Here is an 18,037-nt window from a genome sequence, read left to right as displayed (position 1 = left end):
TAATTGCACCAACTCATATTATTATAATAATAGCGGGACCGCGTTTGTGTGCAACTTGTGTCTGTCCTTGCAGTTTACAGCCAGGTTTACAGCGCCGCTTTCAGTGCCCAAAACGATGTACCGAGAAGAACAAACATTCAAGTACTGACATGTAAATAACTTCAAGAAGACTGGCGCTCGATATCCAGTCCAGGAGCTGTGCAAGCGCGTTGTCGCCGGTTCGTGGCGACTAGTGCGCCGTTTTACCCTTTCGTGGTAACTGGGATTGTTGGCGGCTATGGGACGCTGGCAACCGGGGCACACAATGGGGGAATTGGCGCTCCGGGAGTCTGGCGGTGGGGTGGTAAAAGGCAAGGGGACTGCACGCCATGCCACGCCCAACGGAGCGCGTGGGGACCTGCATGCCATGCCGCGTCCCCCGTTCGCACAGGTCACTTGCCGACATGCATCTTCGGGTGGGCCACGTCCCCACGCATGCGGCGCCTTCCTGTCCAAATAGTCGTCATAGCAGAACTACTGCAGCTCCAGCATGTGGCGCTTCAAGCAGCCGGGGCTTGAACCACGCAGTCGGAGCTGTCGCCTCGCCGCAGGCTCCGTACAGCCTGCCAGGCGAGACCCCGGGCGTTCGCCAGCGGCTGGTCTCTAACAGGCAGTGGCTGCGCCCTACCGCATGGAGTACGGCACCGGGGAAGTGCGCTGGAGCAGCGAGGCGAGCCGTGGTGGCCGCATCAGCAGCCCAAGCCCAGAATGGCGTGGATGCTGCAGTGCTGCAGATAGCGGATGGCCTGCCCATCAGGTGCGGCGCCGTGCAGAGATAGAGGTCTGACCCACTGACCGGCAGGCCGCCTAGGAGAAAAGGGCGGGGATAGGAGTGCAGTAGGGCAGGGCAGCTCCCGCGGCTTCACGTGCAGTACTGTCCTACTGAGTGGCACTGCCTGCACACCCTCTCAATGCTTGTGGTTGCCGGGGCGTTGGCCGTGCTTCATCCTCTCTCGCTATCCTGTGTGCATCACACCCCGGAGTGCCCCTGGGTGCCCCTGTGCCCTCACCGCGCCGCAGGGAGTGTCTGGAGGAGGTGCTCACGGGTCTGGACCGCAGCAGCGGCATGGTGCTGCAGGTGCGTGAGTGTGCGTGTGTGTGTGTGTGTGTGTGTGTGTGTGTGTGTGTGTGTGTGTTAAAAAACGAAATGAAAGCCCGCCCAGTGTGTATGTGTGTGTGCGTGTTTGTGTGTTTGTAAGTGTGTGTGTGTGTATATATATGTGTGTCGGGGGCTTAGTGTGTGTTTATGTATACACGTGCGTGGATGCCAGGCGCTGTATCGACAGGGGTGTATTGGAGGTTTGTGCGGCTGTGCGAATGGCGCTGTGTTTGGGGCATGAATGTGTGAGAGGGGACGTGGGGGGCGTGTGCGGCATGGTTCAAGGGCGAGAGCCTGGCGCGTCTAGCATAGCTGGGTGGTTGTACGCCAAGGCCTCGCCCCAATATGCTGGATGGGGGCCTGTGGTGTTCACGTGATGTACTGTATAGCATGCATACGCTAGCGCATCCGTGTGACATGCGCTTTTAATGCTCCCCAATTGTGTGCAGGCGCCGCCGGGCGCTGGCAAGACGACGGTGGTGCCGCTGGCGCTGCTGCGCCACAACCCAGAGTATCTGCGAGGCAGCAACAACAAGATACTGGTGCGTCACAGGTGGCGGGGCCGGGTATGTCAACAGCGTCAAATGCGGCTGCGCTGGCTGCCGCGACGCGGCCAGTCCGTACACCGTACCTGCACGCACAAGCAGCTACCGCCGCTACTCAATCCAACCCAAATCAACTCTTGAGCCAGAGGTTTAAGCAGCCGACCCTTTCAAGCCTGACCACCCGGCCTCGGTGCCCATGCCCCCCACCCGGCGCAGGTCCTGGAGCCGCGGCGTGTGGCCGCCAAGGGCGCGGCGCGGCGCATGGCGGCCTCGCTGCGGCAGAACGTGGGCGGCACGGTGGGCTACCGCGTGCGACTGGACACTAAGGCGAGAATGGGTGATGGGGGCGGCGGCTGCGGCGTGTCGCGTTGGGCGCTGCGCGCTGCGTCCTGTCCTCGTTGGCTAATCCTCACCACCTGCTGGCCGGCTGCGGCCTTGGCCCTTTTCCCTGCAGGTCAGCGCCGCCACGCGCATCGAGGTGGTGACGGAGGGCATCCTGTTGCGGCGGCTGCAACATGACCCCGAGCTGGAGGGCGTCGGTGGGTGGGGCGGAGGCCGCGGCGCGGCTGCGCACACGGTGATGTCGCCGTGCAGCTAGTGTGTGAAGGGCACGGCCCACAAGCATGGCCTAGCGTTGGGTCCCCTGACCTGGTGTGCATGTGCATGTTGATGCTGCCCATTCGCACAGGCGCCGTGGTGTTTGATGAGTTCCACGAGCGCAACCTCGATGCGGACGTGGCGCTGGCGCTGTGTGCCGACGTGCAACGCCTGGCGCGGCCCGACCTCAGGTGCGGTGCGGTGCTGGGGCGGTGCGGGGCTGGCAGGCGCTGGCAGCTCGGGCCATCACTTGGAACACCAGGCGAGGACAGTGCCACGTGCCCTGAGAGGCTGTCGGGGGAAAAGCATGAGCCTATGGAGACCGACGTGCCGTGTTTGCCTGCCTTGCCCCTGTCGTGCAGGCTGGTGGTGATGTCTGCCACTCTGGGCGGCGGGCTTGGCGACCGAGTGCAGCAGCTGCTAGCGGAGGCCGCGGGGCCGGAGGCCGGGGAGCAGGAGGAGGGAGCCGAGGCGGGCTCGAACCGTGGGGTGCCGCTGGTGGTGAGTGAGGGCCGCTGCTACCCCGTCACCACCAAGCACCTGGGCCGGCCTGACGGTGAGCGGGATTGGGAGCACGGCTGTGCTGTCAGGAAAGTACCGTAATGCCTGTAGGTCCGGTCCGGTCGAAGGAGGCCTGTACAACAGATCCTGTCATGCATTGTCGGATAACAAAGCGTCCACTGTACAGGCTGCTTCTGCTTTAGGATCCCGGATTTGTGACACTGTTGCCTGGTCACGCGCAGCAACCGAGCGGGGGGCTTTGGAGCGGGCGGTGGCGGACGCGGTGACGATGGCGCTACGGGACGGCGGCGCAGCGGAGTCCGGCGACGACGGGGTGGGCGGCGACGTGCTGGTGTTCGTGCCGGGCGTGGGCGAGATCCGGAACGTGGAGCGCCTGCTCATGGTGAGGCGGTGCCGACCCTGTGGCGGTGTGGCTGCTGGCGTGCTGCTGGCTGTGTGAGTGTGATTGGTTGCAAACACGGCTGAAGCGCCGCATGGTCAGCATCATGTGTGTCTGTGTTAAAAGTAACACGAGATAGGGAACACCCAGTGTGTGTGTGTGTTGCGTGCTTAATGGCCTGGCGGTGCTGCACTGCAAATGACGTTGCCCTGCTCCTGGGTGCTGCTGGACAGGAGGACGGCGTGGACCGCAAGTACGGAGTGCGGCTGATGCAGCTGCACGGCAACATGGCGCCGGACGAGCAGGTGAGGGGCGGCGAGGGGCGGTGGGGTGGGGCTGCACGTGAGGCGCCGTACTGTTGCGAGTGGCAGGTCGGGTACCGGAGCTTTGCCGGCAATGGTGTGATTGGCCACCAGGTCTACCTGAAACACACACCGCAGCTACTTACAATAGCGCTTGCTTCGGTGTTTGCAGGATGAGGTGTTGCGACCGCAGCAGCAGGGCAACAGCGCTCGCGAGCGGCGGCGGCGGCGCGTCATCTTGTCCACACCCATCGCCGAGTCGTCGGTAACCATTGACGGCGTCACTGCGGTGGTGGACAGCGGCCTGCGCCGCGCGCCGCGGTACGACCCGTCAACTGCCATCAACCGCCTCGAAACGGTGGGTCGGCACGGCTTCGCCATGTGCTCACTGAACATCCGGGTATTGTTGACAAGGCCATCGGCCGTAGCCGGGCCATATGCACGCGTGCGCGTCAGCTGCTGCGTATGACCCCCGCCTCACACAGATTCGCATCAGTGAGGCGTCAGCGGAGCAGCGCCGCGGCCGCGCCGGCCGCACAGCCCCGGTGAGTGACTTTGGCGCTGCCGACCACTGCACCTGATCCTCCCAACATGCCTTCATGCATGCCAGTGCTGCGCGCACTGCAATGTCCACCTTCACCACCCCACACAGCCCCAAAGCTACCCTCTCTCTGCCCACGACGCCATGACCGCCATAAAAACCCAAACCCCATCGCCTCATGCAGGGCCGCTGCTATCGGCTGTGGTCGGAGCGCGACTCGCTGCCGGCCGTGTCAGAGCCCGAGATCCTCACCGCCGACCTGGCGCCCACTGCCCTGGAGCTCGCGCTGTGGGGCAGCCCCGACGGCAGCGGTCTGCCCTGGCTGGACCCGCCCCCGGCAGACCTGATGGAGGCAGGCCGTGAGCTGCTGCTGGTGCGTGCCTACCTGCGTAGCCGAGCTACGTAGGCTAGCTGCTGTAGTGTACGAGTGTGGAGCTCGGGTCATGGGGAAGCTTCGAGACTTGAGGTGTGGGTCATCGCCGTCGTGCTGTCTGGTTCACTGCCCGCTTGTCCTCCTTCCTGCGGAACCCACATTGTAGGACCTGGGTGCGGTGGAGGCGGGCGTGGGGCGGCCCACCCCACATGGGCGGCTGCTGGCGCGGCTTGGCGTGCACCCGCGCTGGGGGCACGCGGTGCTGCGCGGCGCAAGCCAGAGCTGCGCGGAGTTGGCAGCGGTGGTTGCGACCATGTTGGGGAGTGAGCGGGACGTGCTGCGGGGCGGCGGCGGCGGGCCGCGCAGTGCAGACATCATGCTTCGGCTTGAGGCGCTGGCGCGAGACGGTGAGCTGTGCGTGGACGCGTGAAGGCATGGTGCGAGACATTCCCATGGTGCGGAGGGCATCTTCGGTTGCTTCTGGCTTGGGCAAGCGAGTAAATGCCCTTTGTGTGTTGCCGTACCGAACCGTAAACAGACCGTGCCCTGGATTATGCGGCGGCCAAGCGCATCATTCAGGTGCGTGGTTCATGTCGTGGCGCGGCGTTGGAGACCTGTGTCCTTGTTCGTATGGAACGCCTTCCGCCCGTATGATAGGCCACGGCGCATTTGCTTACCGGCGCCATAGCTGCAAGAACGCTGTGCTCCAATTGCCATGACAGGGCGCCCGATCTATGGCGGCGATGGCGACGGCAACCGTGGCGTCAGCGAAGCAACGAGCCACCTCCTCGGCCTCGGCGAAATCGTCAAGTGAGGGTAACGCCACTGACGACGAGGATGCCGCGGTTGCGGCGGCGCTTGGCGAGGCCGGCGCCGAGGCCTTGGAGTCAGCGGACGCTTCCGAGGACGAGGGAGACGCTGGTCCTGCCAGCACCACCACCTGGAGCAGCGCTGCGCCTCCGGCCGGCCCTAGCGGTCGGGGCACAGGAGCTGCCAGCAGCGCGGCCGCCTTCGACGCGGCGTGGCGGGAGCAGCTGTCACGCGAGGGGCTGGTGGGCGCGCTGGTCGCGGCCGCATACCCGGACCGCATTGCGGAGCGGAAGGACCGCTCTAACAAGCGCGCGGCCTTCACGCTGTCGTCAGGCAAGTCCTTATTGCTCCCAGCGCTGCCAGGCGCATTGCCTTGTACATTCCTTTTCCTACCTTGGACACCGCCAAGGCCTATTACCAGAGCTGTGCACACCGTGGGTCTGTGTTCAGTGACGAATGAACGCGTACGGATATATGTACATCGCATTCCACAGGTCAGGTGGTGCGTCTGCCGTCAGAGGACGACCCGCTTGCATCTTTCGAGTATGTGGCAGTGGCGGAGATCGGGGGCGTGGGGCCGGCGGCGGCATGGCGGCGCGACGGCGGCGGCAATGACAGCATCCGCTCCGCCGCGGGGCTCAGCAGTTTGGCCATCAAGCGCTACCTGTCGGACATGATTCAGGTGACTGCGTGCATGCGTGCGTTCAGTTTTGCCTACATATTGCACCAGGTCGACAGGCGTATGCTGCACAGATGTGGGGTGCCCTTCTGGGGACCATGGGAAGTGAGTCATGCGCAACGCCGCTTTGCTAAGCCTAGAGCATCCCATGCACTTAAGCTCAACCCCCTGCCCGCCCCGTCGCCTCCCACCCTGCAACTGGCCACAGGACCGCGAGGTCGTCTTCTGGTGAGGCGGTCTGGCCACGCACTGCGGACGCACCAGCAGCCTAACCCGCTGCTTGTTTGCAGGTCGTCTAGTCTCCTGGCCAGCACGATGCTCACACCCTGTAGCCTTGACCATCCCATATGTTGTGGTGTGCAGGGCGAGCGGCGCCAAACAGGTGCTGGGGCGGCGGCAGAAGCGGCTCGGCTGCCTGGTGCTGTCGGAGCAGTCAGCGCCCGTCAGCGACGACAAGGCCATGCCGGCCCTTCTCAAGGTGCGCGGCCAGCATAACACACCGCAGCTCAAAACTTGCATAAGCTGTCAGCCGAACCTGGAGACCCTACACTAGTGCATGTGGGCCCTATGCATGTGCTATCACATGTGTTATCACCTTACCCCCACGCAGGGCTTTAAGGAGATGGGCGGCATTCGCGCCGTGTCTCTCAGCAAGGAAGTGGAGGCCTGGCGCCAGCGCGTCATCTGGTTGCGCACCCAGGCCCAGGCCAAGGCGGCGGGCTCCGCCGCAGCCGGCGGCGGTGGCGGCGGCGGCGGCGGCGGCGGCGGTGGCGGCGGCGGCGGCGGCGGCGGCGGCGGCGGTGGCGGCGGCGGCTCCAGCACCACCGCCAAGGGCCTAGCTGCGCTGCCCGACCTAAGCGACACGGGCCTGCTCAACAGCGCGGCAAAGTGGCTGGCGCCGCATCTTTCGGGCGCGCGCAGCAAGTCTGACATGCTCAAGCTACAGTGGGGCCAGATCATCAAGTGAGACGGGCCGTGGTGGAGGGCGCTTGTCGCTTGGGCGTTCCTTTTCACGGAGTTCGGGTGTCCGCGTGTTCGCGATCGCAGGCTGCCAGACAGCCTGACGCGCGCGGTTGTGGCACCAGGCGTAGGCCAGGCAGGGTGGTCAGCTGGTCACGGCAGCCACGGTTCTGTGCGGCTTTGTGTTTTCATCTGGTGAAGCGAGTGGCGCTGGCGGCCGCTGTCTGCGATCAGGTCACACAACCTTCCCCCACCCCCTGGCCTTGACGCCCGCAGGTCGCTGGTTCCCTGGGAGCTGCAACAGCTGGTGGAGGCGGAGGCCCCCACGCACCTGATGCTGCCTACTGGCACCCGGGCGCTCGTGGACTACAGCGGGGACACGCCGTGTGTGCGCTGCAAGTGAGTGCCGCCGCAGCACCTTGGGGTGGCCCGGCTGTGTGCGTGAGGTGCCCGACGAACAGCTGCGGGATTGCGGCGACGAGGTATAGGGCTTGCTCAACGCCACGAACGTTTTGGAGCAGCACGTCTTGCCTGCTGCTGCGCCGCCATCACGCCGTACGTGTTCTGTACCCCGTGCCCTGGCCTGCCACAGACTTCAGGAGGTGTTTGGCCTGCCTGACACGCCTCGCCTGGCGGGCGGCCGCATCCCCCTCACTCTGGAGCTGCTGTCACCCGGGGGCCAGCCGGCAGCGGTAGGCAAGATTCCGCCCAGCAGTGGGCATCGCCGTGACCGCAACGCCGCCTGGGCCGTTGTGAAGTTCGGCTCCATGCTCCGTCCCATCTGTCCGTGCCTGAACCAGACGCAGGGCAACCCCCATGTCCCCAACCACTCCGTCCATCACTGTGGGCCCTCGCCTGACCCTTACGCCGCTTCCGCGCCGGCTGTATGCCATACACTGTTACCATGACACCACGACGCAGGTGACCTCGGACCTCGCCTCCTTTTGGCGCAACTCTTACCCGGACGTGCGCAAGGACCTGCGCGGCCGCTACCCCAAGCACGTGTGGCCAGAAGACCCGCTACAGGTGCGTGCAAACGTCGCACGTCGCGCACGCCGTGTCGATGCCGGGGTCCAACAGGCCATGGCACACATGGGGATGCTCGGGTGGTGAGTTGGGCCCGGCCACGGGCACGTGCCCTGTGGGCGCTGCAGGGCGTGTAGCATGTATTCATGTCCGCTATTGTGTTCCGCACCCGCAACGCCACGCAGGCCGAGGCGACCCGGATGACCAAGAAGGGGCTGGAGCGGCAGAAGGAGCGCGAGCAGGTTGCGGCAGCAGCAGCGGGCGGGAAAGGCGGGAGTGGAGGTGGAGGCGGCTTGGGTGCTGCGGGCAAGGGGGGATCAGGCAGTACTGGCAAGGCAGGTGTTGGCAGCAAGAAGAAGAAGTGATTACTGGTCCGCAACTTCGCTACGTCTTTAAATGCTAAGCCGCATGTAAGCCGAAGTGGCAAGGTGCAGGGAGGGGGGGACTCGGGGCGGGGCGCCATGGCCCATGTTGCCCGTTTTGGGACGAAGTGTGGAAAGCCTCCTTCAAACGTATATGCACAAGATTTATTATACAGAGACTACTACGCGAGCTACCATTCTTCTTTTGCAGTCCACAGACAAGATGCCCACCAAGTTAGACGCAGCCCTTGTCGAACGAGCTCCAAGCTAGGAACAATTTGTAGGCATTATCGCCCTGAATTGGTGTAATGCCCACCGCTGTGGTTGTGGGGAGCGACCCAGCCGCGCTGCACTGTGCTGCGATCCTGCACCAGCATGGATTTGACCTTACGGTACTGGAAAGCAGCAATGCCGTGGGCGGGCAGTGGACGCAGGCTTTGTACTCAGGAGGCTGCCTCGGTGAGAGCGGTTCCTCACACAGGGTTTCCCAAAGCCGCGACACACTGTCCAACAAGCAACGCTGCTAGTTATGTTCCATGTCCCCAAACACGCATTCTTGTCCCACAGCCGTGAGCCCAGCACCATGTCGCACTCTAGAGTGCCGACTACATTATTGCACTCTTCCACTTTCATCCCTCAAATGCGCATGCTTGGAGCGGCCAGCTTAAAAACTAACAGCCTGGTTGACGGGGTTCGACAGGGCCATGAATGGGCGAACATGGCTGTGAGGAAACAGAGCTTTGCGGTTGCCTTGACACCAAGAACACTTGCACATGAAGATTGGTCCACGCGGTCGTTTCCTTGGCAACCCCCACGTCCTAGCCCATTGAACGGCTGCGGCCTGCTCGAGCTCTCTCCCCGGACCGGAGTATCCCCCGCTGCTCCTTTTACTTTTTCGCCTCCGCACCTTCTCCCCTACCATGTCACCTGCCAGACCCGGCCTACGACGCCTGGCGCGATGGGCTCTTCCTGGACTTCCCACTGGCGGCACCGCGGCTGCAGTCGCACAGCAGCGCCCGCGACGGCTTCGCCGCCGGCAGCACCAGCTTCGGCCGCGGCGGGGCCGGAGGCGGCGACGACCAGCTCGGCAGCCCCAGCGGCGACAGCATGAGCGGCGCACGCGACGATGGCGGCGGTGGTGGCAGCCTTCCAACCAGCCCCAGCATCGGCCGCGGCGGCGGCGGCGGTAACGGGGCGGCGGGCCGCACCGTCAGCCGCTCCGGCTCGTCCGCGCGGCGCGGGCTGGCCCAGGCCGAGCCGTCCGGCCCGCCGCCGCCACCTGCACACGAGCTGCAGCTGCTTCACCACATGCTCGTGTACAGCCACGCGGCCGGCATCCACGCCAACATAAAGCTCAACTGCACGCTGCGGCGGGCCAAATGGACGGTGAGTGGGCCGCCGGTACCTGGGCCTCCTTACTAATACACGTTCACAACCACACAGGCAGTCCGCCGTCTCCACTCTTCCCTCGTCACAGTGTGCGCGTCCATTGCCCCCGCCCCCTCCTTCACGCACGGCTGCCCACACCTCTGCACGACCTGTGCGCCCACCCACCCACGCACTCAACCACCCATCCACCCAGTAACCGACCCATCCATCCACCCACCCGCACCCACACCCACCCGCAGGCCATGAACGCCTGCTGGCGTCTGGAGCTGAAGAATGAGCAGTCCATGCAGCGCGGCCAGCTGTCCGCCGACCTGCTGTTGGTCTCCAAGTTCGCGGTGGCGGCGCCGCGGCTGCCGCGCCTGCAGGTGCGCCGGCGTGGCCGCGTGTGGCAGCACGCGGTGCCCGTTGACGACGGGGATGTGGCACTGGTCATGCGGCTGTGCAGCGCGGTCCGGTCACTCGGGTCGTCCTGCTGTGCCCCGGGGTGTTGCACTGAGGAGCAGTGTGTGCTCAGATCTCCACCACCCCCACCCCCACCCCCACCACCACCAGCAGCAGCAGCCCGATGTCCTCGTTACCTCGGGCGCCATGCAGCCGCACAATGCCTCTTCCCCATCTGCATACCTGGCACCCTCTTCCTGTGCTCACCGCCCGCACACACCTACCTGCAGGGCCGCGAGCTGTACTGCGGCACGGTGCTGACCGCCAACGACCAACTGCTGGAGGAGGGCGGCGCCGTGGTGCTGGAGCAGCAGCTGCGGGGGCGGCACGTGCTGGTGGTGGGCAGCGGCGCCGCGGCACAGGACTGGGCGGAGCACTGCCGCCGCTTCGCGGGCGCCGCGGGCGCGGTGGTGCTGCTGGAGGTGCAGGACGACGAGGTGGGGTGGTTGGGTGGTGGTGGTGGTGGTGGTTGGGTGGTGGTGGTGGTGGTGGTGGTTGGGTGGGGGTCACTTAATAGTTGCATTTGGTAGTGGCGAAGCCACTGGTGACTAGGGCTGACAAGCCCTGGTGCTAGGCAAGCACGCTCTACACGCTCGCCCCTAGGTGGTGGTTGGGTGGTGGTGGAGGTTGGGTGATGGGCCCAGGTGTAGTCGGCTCCAAGCCCGAGTGAACTGGTGGCGGGGTGGCGGGCATGGGTGGCGAAGCTCTGGACGGCGTCAGCAGTGGTGGCGGGGGCGATGGGAGCTCACACCAGTGGGGCAAGGCCGGGAGGTGGGGCGTGGTGAGAGCAGGCCGTGAGTGGGTGCAGCGCACAGCCCTGCCACGACTGACGTGCCGCACCCGGCGTGTGCCTGTTGCCGCGCCTGCCTGCCTGCCTGCAGGCGGACCCGGGCCTCAGTCCGGGCCTAGAGGATGGAGGCGGCGGCGGCCTGCTGTCGCGCCTCTTCGGCTCCTGCTGCAGGGGCGGCGGCGGCAGCGGCTCCAACTCGCCGCGGCGTGAAGAATCCAAGCTAGGCCGGTTTAGCCCCGCGCGCTACCCGGCGCACACCCACGACATCGCCGCCGCTGCGGATGGCTCCAACGCCGGCCCTGCGGCGCATCGCTCAGAGATCGGCACGCCACGCCACGACAGCGCTGCTGGCACCTTCTTTAGCAGCGGCGCCAACGCGCTCACCAGCGGCGCGGGCAGCGCAGCAGCGGCGGTTGCGTCGCTGGTGCATGGCGCAGGCGCCGACGGCGCCAACGGCGGCCCCGGCAGCGGCCGGGGCGGCATGGGCGGTGGGGTGATGATGGGAAGGGGGAACCTGCGCGTGCACGTGGACCCGGCGGGGCTGCTGGCGGCGCACGCGAGCGTGGACAGCACCGCGGGCGTGGAGGAGGATGGCGTGGTGCTGGATCCGGGGCTGGGGCAGTTGGGAGGGATGGAGCACCTGCGGCTGGGCCACGAACTCGCAGAGGATGGCGAGGGCACGGCCGGCAGCGGCAACGGCATTGCAGATGGCGCGGACAGGCGGGACGGGCCGGGCCCGGCGTCCGGCGCAAATGTGGTCGACGACGGCGCTGCTGGTGCTGCCGGCGGCTCGCCAGCGGCCGCCAACAGCCCTGGGCCGCGCCCGCCGTCCGGCGCCGCCAGCGGTGGGCAGGCGACGCCGCAGCGCGGCCTCAAGTCCTCCAACGGCGCGTTTGCCACAGGCCCTGGCGGCGCCGGCGTTGGCAACGACGACGTGGGGCCCAACGGCGTCAGCAGCCTGCGCATGATCGCGGGTGTGGGCGCGCTGCTGAACGGCACGCACGTGACGTTCACGAACGGCAACGAGGTGCCGGCGGACGTGGTGTTGCTGGTGCCGCTGGGCGGCTCCGAGCCCAGCCTGACGTTCCTGGATGTGGCGGCAGCCATGCGGGCGTCCATGGTGGGTGCGGCGCGTGGGAGCGGGGGCAATGTGTATGTATGTGTGTGGGGGGTGGGGGGAGTTTGTTCCATTCCCATAGAAACCAAGACCCAGAACCAGCCCACAGAGCGCGGAGGAGGTTTGGCCTTAACCTATATCTTGGGCGCCCTTGAGCCTTGTTCTCTTGGGGGCCGCTTCCAGCGTTCCTAGTAAGCAGCCAGAGACACGCGGATGCGGGCGCGGATCAGGGGTGCGGTGGGACAGTGGAACGGTGGGACAGTGGGGCGGTGGGACAGTGGAACGGTGGGGCGGTGGGGCAGCGCGAGGGAGCGAGCCACAGCGGCGGAAGGGTACGCGGTTGTAGGGCTGGGGAGTGGGGGAGGCGGTTACGTCGAGCCCTTGACACCACACACGCACACTGCCACGCACACACAGGGCGGCAATTCGATAACGCTGGCCGCGGGTGTGGACCTGAACAACCCGCGCTCGTTCAAGAACCGCACCATCAGCGGCACCGGCTCCATGACCGGCTCCTTCTGCTCCATGCCGGAGGGCCTGTCACACGAGCTGGCGCCTGGGCTGTTGTACAGGTGGGCGCTGCAGTGAAGGGAGAGCGTGTGGGCGTGTGTGGCGGGATGGGCATGAGCGAGCGGGCCTGTCCTCGCCGCGTCTCGGCCCGCCTGTTCTCTGCACCTGCGCTGCGACCCGCACTTTCACCCCGTATAGCTCCGCCTCCATGCTCACCTCACGCTCACCTGACCGCCACTACAACCCGCCGCCCCTCACCTGACTGCCACCGCAACCCGCCGCCCCTCACCTGACGGCGCGACCCCATCCGCTCCCGCGCCCACACCGCCCCCCGCAGGGACATGGTCTCCAACAGCCCGGCGGCGCCCAACCTGGCGCTGGTGGGCGTCTCCTCCGACGCCGCCGCGCACGACGCACGCGCCGCCGCCGCGCAGGCTGCCTGGCTCATGGCTACGTGGGCGGGCCCGCACGGCAGCGGTGACGCCTACGACGGCGGAGACGCCAGCTTCCATGACGGCGGCGCTGAAAGCGGCGACGGCGGCGGCGACGTGGCCCGCAGGGTTGACAGCGACGGCCACGCCGGCGACACAGGGTTCTTGCGTCAGGCGACGCCACTGATGGCGAACGAGGACATTGCGCTGCGGGCGCGGTGGCGCGCGGAGGCGGCGCGGTGCAAGGGCGGCGTGTCGGTGGGGGCACCTGGCGGCGGCGGGGGTGGGGGCGGTGGCGGTGCAGGGGCTAACGGCGACGGGGCAGGAGGCGGAGGCGGCTGTAGCAACGGCGTGTACCTGGCGCGGTACCTGCTACAGCTGCTGGACGACCTGGGCAAGCCCGTGCGTCCGCCTAAGGTGCGTGTGTGTTCTCTCCTGCGTTTGTGCTTGCATGGCTACCTGGTGCATGTTTAACCCGGAGCATGGGGCTAGGGCTGGGGCGTCAGGGGCTGGGCCCTGTCAAGCTATTTATTGCGTACACGCGCAAACCCGTACAAAGCCGGCGGCTGCCCTGCTCAATCTCATCAGCAGGGGTTGCTGGGCGGCAACGGCGGCGGCGGCACCGCGGCGCTCGCTGCCGCGGCGGCGCAGCTCACGCGCGGGCGTGTAGCCAAGCTGCTCAACACGCGTCGGCTGCGGCGGCCGCTACACCTGGCTGACCTCACTGGCACCATCAGCCTTAGCCGCGCCGCCAGCCGCAACAGCCGCGCGATGCTTGATACCGCCAGCCGGCTCGCGCTGGTGGCCAACGCCAACGCCAACGCCGCCAACGCCAACCCGTACACACGCTACTCGCGCCCCAGCCTGTCGCCCAGCCCGTCCGCCAGGCACATGAGCCAAACGCGCGGGCACAGCATGAACGGCGGGCCGGTCGGCTTTGGAAGCAACGTGCCGCTAGCGCTGATGGGCAGCGGGGCCGGCGACGGAAGCTTGGGCCCCGGCGGCGACCGCAGCTTGGGCAGCGGGGGTCCCGGCGGCGGCCTGCGCACCAGTGCGCCGCTGGCGGCAATACGCGACCGCGGAAGCGGGCGCGTGATTGGTCCCGGCGCAATGGCGGCGCTGGCGCTGGCGTCGGGCGCCGCCGGCGTGTGTGGCGGCGGCAGCAGCGGCGGCGCGCCGCCTGGCGGCGGCGGCGGTGGCTATGAGTCGCCGGTGTACCGCAGCGAGGGCAGCTACAGCGCGTTCCTGCAGCCGCCGGCATCGCGCGGCTCGCCATGCAGCTTCACGCGGCCCGCGGGCTCGGCCGCGTCCTTCTCGCGGAACGGGCCCGGCGGCGGCGGCGCAGGCGGCGGCGGTGGCGGCGCACTGCCCACCAGCCCGTCAAGCGTGTTCGACGGCGCCTTGTATTGCGTGGCTGAGCACCCGTCAGAGTCTTTGGCGGACGCGACGGCGGCGGCCGTGGCGGCGATGGACGCCGAAGCTGCAGCTGGCGGAGGCGGGTACTATGCGCCGCCGTCGCCGCTGAGTCCGACGCACAGTGGCGGCAACAGCCTGACCCACAGCGGCCGCGGGCGCATGCTGACCGGCCAGCTGGCGAACCTAGCGAACAGCATCGCCTCGGGTGGCAGTGGGACAGGCGCCAGCGCGACGCACTCTTCGCCCTTTGCGACCATGACTGCGACCGGGCCCGCAGCGCCGGCAGCGGGCTCGAGCGGCCCCATGTCGATGATGGACGAGGGCGGCGGCGCCATGAGCCAGCAGCGGCGGCTGCAGATGCTGCAGCGGCACCGCTCCACAAGCCGCCTGGCGGGCGTGTCGCACGCGAGCACAGGGCCGCCCATGGCGCCAGCCACGTCCGTTACGGCGGCGCTGCCGATCAGCACGGGCAGTAGCGGGCTCGGTGCCGCGACGGGAGCGATTGCGAATGCGCTGTCCTTCGGGAAACGCGGGCCGGCGGCGTCTGCGTCGCAGGTAGGGTCCTGTCCGATGCGCTTGGCTTGGAGCCGGGGCCGGCTGGGCGGGAGGCGGGATGGCCGCCAGTGGCCCCGCCGGGCAGCCGCCGAGGCGCCGTGGCCCTCTAGGTGGCCCTCTAGTGTTACCCACCGCTGCGCTACCCGCCGCTCTATTGCAGCTGATGTTCGCTTCTTGTAAGCAATCGCCGCCTCGCTCCCTTTCTTCTGACCGCCATGCAGGTGTCCGTGGACCACTCCATTCCCGACCGCCGCACCTCATACTCGGGCCGGCCCTCCAACAGCCGCCGCAGCAACCCCGCCGGCCTCGGCGTGCTGGGCGGCGGCGGCGGTGGCGGTGGCGGCGGCCCCGGTAGCCTAGGGCTGGGCGGCCCCGGTGGGCCCGGCGGCAGCAGCGGCCGCCTCCACAACAGCACGTCGGCGCGGCACCAGTTGCTGGTGGCGGCGGCCAACAGCGCCTCACGCAAGCGCAGCCTCATGTTGGCAGGCGGCTCGCCGTCCATGAGTCCCGATTCGTACAGCCCGCACGGCGGCGGCGGCGGCGGCGGTTTCAACGGGCCGTTGGGCCGGCATATTAGTAATAACGGCGCCGGCGGCGGCTACAGCCCCACCGGCACGGCGGCGTACGGCGGCAGCCCCAGCGGGTTCCACCGTGCCCACAGCGAGGCACTCAATCAGCTGCCGTACGGTTACGCATACGGCGGCGGCGCCAGCGCCGCGGTTGGCGGCGGCGGCGCCGGCGTGCCCATGTACGGCGACGGCGGCGGCCACGGCAGCCGCCTGCGCGGCTCCAGCAACAGCAGCCTGGCCATTGGCGGCGGCGGCTACGGCGGCATGGGCATGGGCGCCGGCGCCGGCATGGCCGGCGGTGGCGGCAGCGGGCTGAGCATGAGCTACCTGCTGGCTGCGGCGAGGCGCGGTCCCGTCAGCGAGCCGTTGGGCATCGACGGCGTGGTGGCCTTGTCGGCGCCCTCGTCGCCCGCTCGCAACATCCCTGAGGAGTTGGAGGAGGAGATGGTGGAGGCGCCGGCGCCGGCGACGGCCTCGCTCGGCGTCACGGACGCGCAGCTCGCGACGTTCAGCGGCGGAGTGGTTGACGCCGCCGGCGCGCATACCGCCGGCGGCGGAGCAGCCGCCGCTGCCGCGGCTGCTGGCACCAGTGACGGCGCCACCGGGGCGACCGGCAGCGGCGGCACCGCCATCGGCAGCGTGTTTGACGGCAGCAGCGCGGTCACGCTCACGCCGGCGGACACCGGCAGCCAGCAACCAGCGCCGGTGGGTGTGTCGCCGGTGGTTGGGCGCGACCGCCGCGCCGCGGCCCGCCGCCGCTCCATCACGCTCCCCGACCTGCGCCTCTCCAATAGCGGCACGCTGCGGCAGCTGCCCACGCCCATGCTGCACATGCGCGGCGGCGGCGGCGAGCCAGGCCCGGGGCTGGGCCCGCACCCGGAGGCGTACGAGGCCTTCCGCAGCCCTGATGAGGAGCTCCTGGAGTACTCCGTTGGTCAGGCGCTGCACCATCTGGATGAAGATGAGGCCGCCATTGGGGCGGAGGCGCACGTCGCGCAGTTCCGGTCGCGGGGGGCCGCGGGCCATGCCGGGGACTCCGCGGCAGATGCGGTCCCAGGTCACGGGCACGCACACGCGCACGCACACATGCACCCCCACGCCAAGACGCATGCGGGCATGGTGCGGGGGCCCATCAGCGGCGACGGGTCGTTGGAGGAGGCGGCGGGCGTGAGCGTGGGCATGAGCCCCGTCCGCGGCCGGGGGCCACCCAGGCCGTCGGGCGCGCCGTCGGGCGCCCATCCCTCCGCGGCGGCGGCGCTGGCGCAGAAGCCGCCCGGCTTTGGCGGCGCAGACGGGACAGAGGCCGTCACTGCGCTCTGACACCGCAGCTGATTTGTAGTTTGTGTGGGGTGGCAGTGAAAGGGTAGTTGTGGGCGCGCTGCGTGTGCTAGTGTTGTATTGCGGAGGACTGGCACTTGTGGTTGCGGGGGGGCTCGGGGCGCACACCACCTGAACATACGTAAGCACACAAAATAATCTGAGGTCTGAGAGACATCGTAGCAGGGGACTCGCCCGGATGCTGCCCATAGCGCACGGCTTGTCGGTTGTGCGCCGGCACCCCGTGTTGCTGCTGTGGGCACGCCCAACAGTCACTCCTGCCGTTGGCTAGCAGGCTTCACCGCCTGCAGCGAGGCTCTGCACACACGCGACGAATTCGAAGGTCGCTACTAAACTGGTTATGCGTAACAGCAATCCCCGGCGATAAGCCGCAGGCTGCTGCACGTGCATCATGGGTCATTGGTGTGATCATTGATGGAGATCAGTGTACCCTAGAACAGACATGCGGGCGCGAATTTCGTGCGAAGCAAGATTGCGCGGGGTCAGGTACCGTGATTTCAATTCGTGATTGCGTGGACAAAGTATGCGATGTGTAGTTGAGGAGCCTGAAAGTGCCACAGCACTCCCCAGGGCATAGCAAGCACCTCTGATAGCAAGCTGACGACGTACCGACTCTTTGTGACTGTGCCACGAGATTGTGGTCGTGGTCGGGGTGCATCACATTTCCGACGGAACGCTGCGGGGGCAAGGCTCCCTGGGCATCCCCGCCGGCGCTGCCGACTGTGCGGCACCTGCGATGTGCAGATGCGTGCAGAGTGGCTAGCGACGAAGGCTCCAACGCACTTAGGGGGGCATAATCTAGGTTCTAGGACCGTACAACGGCCTGCGTGGCCAGCGGCTTCGTACCTGTTCGTACTTACGTCCGGTACATGTACTACAAGCTAAATCAGACAGGTGGCGTCTGGTGCGTCTGCATGCATTTCAGGGATGTGGGATGTGTGGCCCGGACTGGAGTCTGGAGGTTGGGGATACCGCGTTGCGCTGTGCCAGAATGGTGGATGCATGGGCAGACCAGCATGGCAAGTGGAGGAGTTTAGCTGGTATGTATGTTGTGGATGTCTCTCATGGTGTTGGTACAAGCCCGCATTCCTGTCGTAGATACCAAATTCTGGATCAGGCCAGGGAAACGCGGCGTTTATGTCATGGGCAGTTACGCAGTTGTATGCGTGGACATTTGCCTTAGGGCCACGCAGCTTACATGCGTGCGCACTCGACAATCATGCAAACACCCCAGTGCATGTTGCGGC

At 67.1% G+C, this 18,037-nt stretch overlaps 2 protein-coding genes across 2 annotated transcripts; both read left to right on the top strand.

Annotated features, from left to right (window-relative positions):
• The first annotated feature begins 29 nt into the window (after nt 1-29).
• On the top strand, nt 30-8,298 carry CHLRE_01g024251v5 (uncharacterized protein). Its single transcript, XM_043058530.1, has 24 exons — nt 30-255; nt 431-796; nt 1,060-1,117; nt 1,588-1,680; nt 1,900-2,010; nt 2,138-2,222; nt 2,372-2,471; nt 2,643-2,836; nt 3,024-3,184; nt 3,415-3,486; nt 3,656-3,841; nt 3,969-4,028; nt 4,209-4,397; nt 4,564-4,804; nt 4,936-4,976; nt 5,120-5,540; nt 5,702-5,889; nt 6,095-6,114; nt 6,250-6,364; nt 6,497-6,849; nt 7,123-7,245; nt 7,439-7,538; nt 7,768-7,872; nt 8,058-8,298. The coding sequence occupies exons 2-24, from the start codon at nt 444-446 to the stop codon at nt 8,235-8,237; spliced, it is 3,549 nt and encodes a 1,182-aa protein (XP_042928444.1). The 5' UTR covers nt 30-255; nt 431-443; the 3' UTR covers nt 8,238-8,298.
• A 121-nt stretch (nt 8,299-8,419) lies between these two features.
• Nucleotides 8,420-18,035, top strand: CHLRE_01g024250v5 (uncharacterized protein). Its single transcript, XM_043058529.1, has 9 exons — nt 8,420-8,693; nt 9,169-9,620; nt 9,863-9,988; nt 10,295-10,501; nt 10,946-11,974; nt 12,389-12,543; nt 12,819-13,329; nt 13,504-14,883; nt 15,105-18,035. The coding sequence occupies exons 1-9, from the start codon at nt 8,543-8,545 to the stop codon at nt 16,770-16,772; spliced, it is 5,679 nt and encodes a 1,892-aa protein (XP_042928443.1). The 5' UTR covers nt 8,420-8,542; the 3' UTR covers nt 16,773-18,035.
• The last annotated feature ends 2 nt before the right edge of the window (nt 18,036-18,037 follow it).

The sequence above is a fragment of the Chlamydomonas reinhardtii genome, chromosome 1 (genome assembly GCF_000002595.2).
Source record: "Chlamydomonas reinhardtii strain CC-503 cw92 mt+ chromosome 1, whole genome shotgun sequence".
In the NCBI taxonomy this organism is placed as follows: Eukaryota; Viridiplantae; Chlorophyta; class Chlorophyceae; order Chlamydomonadales; family Chlamydomonadaceae; genus Chlamydomonas; species Chlamydomonas reinhardtii.
This window is presented reverse-complemented; position numbering and strand designations above follow the sequence as displayed.